The sequence below is a fragment of the Pollicipes pollicipes genome, unplaced genomic scaffold, assembly GCF_011947565.3.
Source record: "Pollicipes pollicipes isolate AB1234 unplaced genomic scaffold, Ppol_2.1 Scaffold_6686;HRSCAF=7923_pilon_pilon_pilon, whole genome shotgun sequence".
NCBI lineage: Eukaryota > Metazoa > Arthropoda > Thecostraca > Pollicipedomorpha > Pollicipedidae > Pollicipes > Pollicipes pollicipes.
Window position 1 is genome coordinate 36,734,891 of NW_023596921.1, and position 6,729 is coordinate 36,741,619.

Here is a 6,729-nt window from a genome sequence, read left to right on the forward strand (position 1 = left end):
TAGGTCACACCATATAGAAAAACACCTCAGTGACTATGAAGATTTCTAAGCTTTAACATGTGCCCCGTCTAATTATGGATGACGCATTAGATGCCACACGAACAAGCTAGACCAATGTAGAACCTGTTGCCGGGTCCAGAGGTGGTAAGACACACCGACTTGATGGATAAGGTCGGTGACAAAAATGAGCATTTTCCGCGCAGCTTGGTGTCACAAATGCTCTTGGCAGAAAACTATAGTGACGGCCTGGGCAAAATAATGCATAAAATACGAATACGCTGCTAAACCTAACATGAGGCATCCATGATATGCCTCCATGGTAATTAATTTCGTCGCACAACACAAGCACACCTCTGTGTAAAAACGTTTTGCATTTCCCTGCGGCACCATATGATCTTTTTATGTTTCATTTTAATCCGGCGACAGAAATATCCTTTAATTTTGAGTTGGTCGCTTGGCTCGGTGACAGAACGGCAACAAAGCAGTACATTTCCTATGGCTAGGCCGGTGCGTCGATTCATTGTTTTTACCAGCAGACTCTCAGCGTCACGAACTAGACAGTGTTAAGTATTGAAAAATGTGTAGATCTAAGTTTTCATCTGGCCGCAGGGGTATGTTTCAATTTGCGACGCGACAGAACTGATATGAGGGGGGTAGTGGTTTTTAATGCACCACAACTTTGCGCGCGGCATTTGCATTGTAGTCCCATAAACACCTGCTATAGGGTTTAATTTTTGGGTCTTGTCTACTTCGTGTCGCGATCCAGCACATTGTCCTCAGCGACGAGAGTCATTGACAGTTCAGGGTAAGTCGGTGAGACCATCCGATCGAGGTAGAAATTGGTCTGTGATTATGCGGACCGCTTTTTCAAGACACAGGGCTATGGACTCATTGCAGCAGTCACAAGCGACCAGGGATGGATCCAGAACTTTGTCAAGGGGGCCACGCAACAATGTGGCCCCCTAGAGTTTGGGCCCGCCCAAAATGTCACCGCCTTCCGGCGCTTTAATTTGGAAACACATAGTTCATGATATATATATATATATATATAAACACACACATATATATATAAACATATATATATAAACATATATATATATACGTATATATATATATATATATATATATATATATAATATATATATATATATATATATATATATAATTCATCTTACTTGCAACATACTTCACAGAAAAACGGTTGCATCATCAGGCAAAAAAACCCCACAGATGTTCAATGTAGGCCACTACGGTTTAAAACACACACAGAAAAACTAAAAAAAAACACATGTACATGCCATGACACACGACGAATCCCCAATTCTGCATACATATACAAGTGTATCACAGTTTCTAATGGAGATGATGACGTCATAATCTTTAGCGCTAGACGCGTTTCCAAAATAAATTAGTACTTTTAAATTCTTAAATCAAGCGAGGAATACGTCATGACCAAGATTCAAAAATTGTAAGCTAAAACTGTGATGCCACAGGTAAATGAACGCTCTCGTAAAGGGGAGGGATCAGGTTTTGCAAGAAATTTTCCCGTCTGGATAGATTTACCTAAATGCTGCTGAGTGCGACAGTACAAGCTCCGAAGGGTGGATCCCGTGTAGGATGCCTCACACGAGGCACACCTGACGTCGTATACAACAGTCGATTTACAGCGTTAAGGTAATCTTTATGTTTGAAGAAGGAATCTACTGATAAAGAATTCCCGAGAACAATCCTTGGATCTAGATGAAGATATAATTATGACAGGAGGTTGATTAACACACGTTTGAGGCTTTCAAAATACAAGCCAAAGTACGGCAGAACAAAATACTTTTTCAGCTTCCGGGCATCAAAAGGCCTGGACGAGGAAAGATACCTAGGAGCCTACCAATCGAGAACGTCCCAATTAATAAATGAATGCTACTTAAGGGAAAACTGTCGTTCTCGAAATGCCTCTCTGAACATTCGATTTCAGCGTGGAAGATTTGATAAGTAGAGTTGAGATTGTGTGCCCTAAAGATGGCCGTCTATATTGAAATAAGCTTGAATGATTGCGGAACAAAACTGCCGTCCGCCCGCGGCCTAGCTGGGCGCCAGCTGGGAACATGTTGGTAGAATATTAGGGTATCGATGTGGCCCAGGCAGGCGCTGGGCTCCAGTTGTGACCTGCCTAGGATACTGGCGTGGCCTGGACAGGTGCTGGGCTGCAGCTGGAACCTTGCCTGGTCCTATCTGGTAGACGCGCTGTGTATCAGCTGGGCACCAGTCCGTGTCAAGGTTAGATATGCACTGCATCGTAGTAATGGCTGGCAATTGCTGCCATATACTAGGGTGGACTGTCATGTTCCGAGGCCTTTGGGCGCTTTTCCTCCCCATGCTGTCCTCAATGGCCTGGTCACATGGTCGGAGCACGATTGCTCTCATTCAGCGTATCATGTTTAAAGTAGTACACATCAGCACTTGCAATCCACAACTGACCCACTTCCCGACGGGGGCCAAAATCGCAGCCGTGCACGCTAAAGAGCACCCAGTAATTATGGTGGAGGCTCATGTAGACTCATGCCCCACGTGCAGACGGCGGAGGGGGCTTCTAAGGCCAACCAGATGTGGCAGTCGTAAGACTGTCATTCGCCAACATTGACATTTTCACGCTACCGCTGTTGTCAGGACCACGGTAGTCTCGTTTTGACGCATCATTTCGAGGGTATGGCATCATCACCTGGGGTCCGTTCGGCGAACTGGATCAGGAGCGGCTGGAACGAGTTCAGTGATAAGCTACGCGTCTTGTCCGAAAGCTAAGTCGCCGGCCTTATCCTGAGAGGCTCAGACTCCTTCAACTACCTTTGCTGTACTACCGACGTCGCAAGGGAGACATGAGTGCAGTGCTCCATATTCCAGATGTTCCACGGAAGCGCGTCTTTGCCAGTTGGCGAGTTCCTGACAGAACACGTCTCGGGAGTGACATCATGATACCAATGTAAGCTGAGAAGCCCTCAAGCTAGGACCTTCGTCCGTCGGAACTCAATCAACTCCTGCGTCGTAAATGATTGGAGCGCTCTTCCACCGGCAAACAGAGGTTAAAAGGAGCGTACGCCCGTGTCCTATAACACACAAATGGTCTAGTCTGTCTATTCAACCGTCGCCCTGATTTGCCTTTTTCAGAACGCGAATTGATGGAGGGGGGGGGGGGGGAGGGGTGATGCGAACCACACCCCCTGGTGTTTCCGAACTAATAAAGATAGAGCTCAGCGAAAAACGCTGGTAGATTGATGTCAGCTAGATTTCGCGATTGATACTAGCTTTCATGTTGTTAGTTCAATGTAGACCCCACTACAGCAGTCCAATGTAGAATTTTCTAGAAAATCGCACCTCTCATCTTTAGATTATACCTGCGAGACCACAGGATAGGGATAGGGATACGAAATTTCAACAGGCGTGTTCCTTGTTTAATTGAGTACAATGGTCCATACCCGTATGTTTTTTAGTAGACGTGTATGATATATGGCCCCATTACTGTAACAATACCAGCGGGCTGCGTACTCCACGGCATCAGCCGTTGTCGCCCGCCGCCAGTGCCAGCCGTAGACCGCCGTGCAGTGTTCCTGAAAAAACTGCCACTGCTCCGAAGCCAGAAAAGCGAGGAATATGTTTCCGGTTTCAAAGCAAGCGCAATGGATGCTTCATAGGCTACCGAAAATTTGGGCGCGATTGCAAAACATACCATAGAGGCATTCTCAATAAAACCTTAGGGGAGTTGATCATCCCCTATCGGGACGCGGGGAAGCATGATTTGTAGCCAGAAAACGAAGGCAAACTTCAAATGTGCGGCTTGTTAATTTTACATTCAAGTAAAATGACAAACATGGAATAATGATTTTTTGATGACAAACACCTTCTCAAAATAACGAAAATTGCATTATTTGCATAAATCAAAACACCATTTAATCACATATGATATAGCTTCCTTTTCATGGAACACCAACTCAATGTACCTAGTGGAATTTTTCCAAGCAATCATATGACAAACATGTCAGCAATATCCTAAACCTAAAGACATCCCAAGCCTTGCACCAAAATGAAGAGGGTCCTGTCCCCAATTTAGGGTTCTGTTTTACCTAACATGTTACGCCATATGATCTATCACAAACCTGAGATCACTTGGAACACATGTACAACATTTCCCAAAGCTTGAATGCGAAAATGCTCCCTAACTAAGCATGCTTAGCTTACTTTTCAGGGCATTTTCGAGGGCATTTCAAATATGCAGATTTGAATATGGCATATATCTATACGTGTATACATGCATTATTTAAATGCAATGCGATTTAAAACACCACTAGGTTTGTGGTTTCAGTTTTTCCGTATTGACAAAAGATGGCAAAGATGTCAATGGGATGTATCAGCCAGCATGAATCTTGCCCCAAAAGCAACACTCTCCTGCTCCATTTGTAATATTACTTGTCAGGTATGCGTGCTCTGAAGATGAGAATCTCACTGGACTTTGAACAGTCTGCGTTGATGTGTTGGGTTTATCCCCAAAAGTTACATCAACCAATCCCACGATGGAATTTTGCTCAGGTGCTGGCGGAACACAATCTTTTGGAATAATGCAAGTTTTCAGTGCCTTTTTCAGAAATAGAATAAACAAGTTGCAAAATGATGTTATCACCATACTGAGAGCTGCTCCTTAAATTCTTCTATGAGCTGTGTATTTCATGAAGCTGAACATCTTCAAATAGTAAAAGAATAAATGTTGAGAGTCTAGGTATTCAGTCACATGCTCCGTTCACCGTCTTACACAACTATGCAAAATTTGGTATGCCCTATATACATGCGTAGACCAAGGTATATAGGTAAATAGCTCCAACTCACAACTCACACTACTCACCCATCGAATGTAGCATCCAAATATATCTACACTTACCAGCTCCTCACAATCCCTTTCGCGAAGCAGTTGCCGTGACACAAGTGATTGACTATGCTCAATGCCGTAACGGCAAATTTAAGGCAAACTGCGCCACCCTGTCAACAACGAAGCTATGCACAAGGATAACAGTGATGTCATTAGATTCTAAATCACCATCACTGCACCATAAGTTTTTCCAGTGACTTATACTACAATTATATCAATTAAAAGGAGTGTTCTATATTTGGATGGGGTTTTCGACTGAAACATCCATCTTGACGACCGTTCGCTGCTGTTCACAGCCCCACCCTTCTCAACACCTAAATCCTAGTTTCTGAGCCATACTCCCGCGAAGATGGGGAGAATATTTCGGGGAGTATTTCAAAGTCAGCCTGGCACTCGTGACGTCATAATAACGTCATTCAAAGCTTGCTGTTCCATAAGTCATGCGGCGATGAAGGCCAATAAAAATATGGTGGTCGAGTCGTTCATATCTGGTGTCCATGAGCGCGATTTCCAGATATAACGGCGGTCAGTTGGATCTCAATCAATGCTGTGGAGGGTACGATGACGTAATCAAACAATGGCGTATCGATCAGTATATTTACTTAACAGAGAAATCGTGTTGTCTAGAGCAGTCCTTTCTACTTTAAAGTATACTAGTAGTTTTAAGTGATCTTGTTTCATCGTATCTGATGTTTGCTCCATTATTTTCAAATGCGAAGCATTCTCTTTCATTGAATTACTCCTTTGTCTCCTCAACTTAAAAAAGTTGGCGCGCATACTGAGCTTGCCGTTTACACTGACGCCATGTAAGGCCCATATGACAAGCTTACATCTTCAGTGAGAGGTCAAATCTTTCACGCTGATAAGATAGCGCAGTAACGGCGAGGATCATATTGATAACTGAGCTGAACCAACCGTACAGAAATTAAGAGACACTGGAGTGTACCCACAGCATTTTTACTCACAGGGTAGTGCTGAAGAAGGTCTAGGCCACTTAAACATGTTTCCCTCTTTCAGTGTAACGTAAATATGTATAATCTGCTCAAAGGCATCACAATCGACATTTCGTGAAAGAAAAGGTTTATCAGAATTTCGGATAATGAGAGCGTTTTAGTCTCCTTTCAGGAAGTACAGGCATTGATGAGAGTCTCCTATGCCCCCGGGCGAGTGGGCGCCTTTTTTACCTCTGCCGTCAATGCCATCATCCTCCGCAGCTGACCATTCTAAAACTAGGCTTGATTCGCACTGGGCCGGCATCATGCACGACACCCAACACTGACCACATCGTCAAAGTGGGATCGTTCGGTTAACTGAACGGGATAACAAGACAGGGATCCACAGGTCCTGAATTCCTGATCGTCACGATTGGGTAATGTAGGTAATTCGCCAAGTTATCATTTCGAGCTTGTTGGGGGAACTGTTAACGTAAACGCAATGTTTTTGGATCCACGGTTCAAATAGAATTTCTGAATTCACCCGATCTTGCCGCATGTTGCCAACGAGTCTCTTAGCAGGCATGCAGTCAGCCTGCCTGGATGTTTGTACGGCTCAACACATTTTAATTCGGTTTCCCAGCTGCGCACGACGCACATTAGAAAAGCCGCGCGCGACAACACCTACAGTACTCACCCGTAGGATTGCACTTGTGGCGCGGCCGCTGGCAAATGCTGCGTCAGAATCTGAACAGTACTGGGAAACCCGTCCGAGCCCGGTCAGACCTCACTCCTATTCTGCAGCGGCGTTCGCGAAAACGTACTACATGCCAGCTGGGCACAAGCTTGGTTCTACCTGGGCGGTAACGTAGTTTAAGCCATTTTATACAA

General features: G+C 44.5%; 1 protein-coding gene across 1 annotated transcript in view; it reads right to left on the minus strand.

Annotated features, from left to right (window-relative positions):
• Window positions 1–6,397, minus strand: part of LOC119108258 (soluble guanylate cyclase 88E-like) — a 31,437-nt gene extending 25,040 nt beyond the window's left edge. Inside the window, 1 exon segment of the mRNA XM_037231838.1 lies at window positions 6,383–6,397. Within this exon segment, the coding sequence (XP_037087733.1) occupies window positions 6,383–6,397 (15 nt within the window).
• Between the last annotated feature and the right edge of the window lie 332 nt (window positions 6,398–6,729).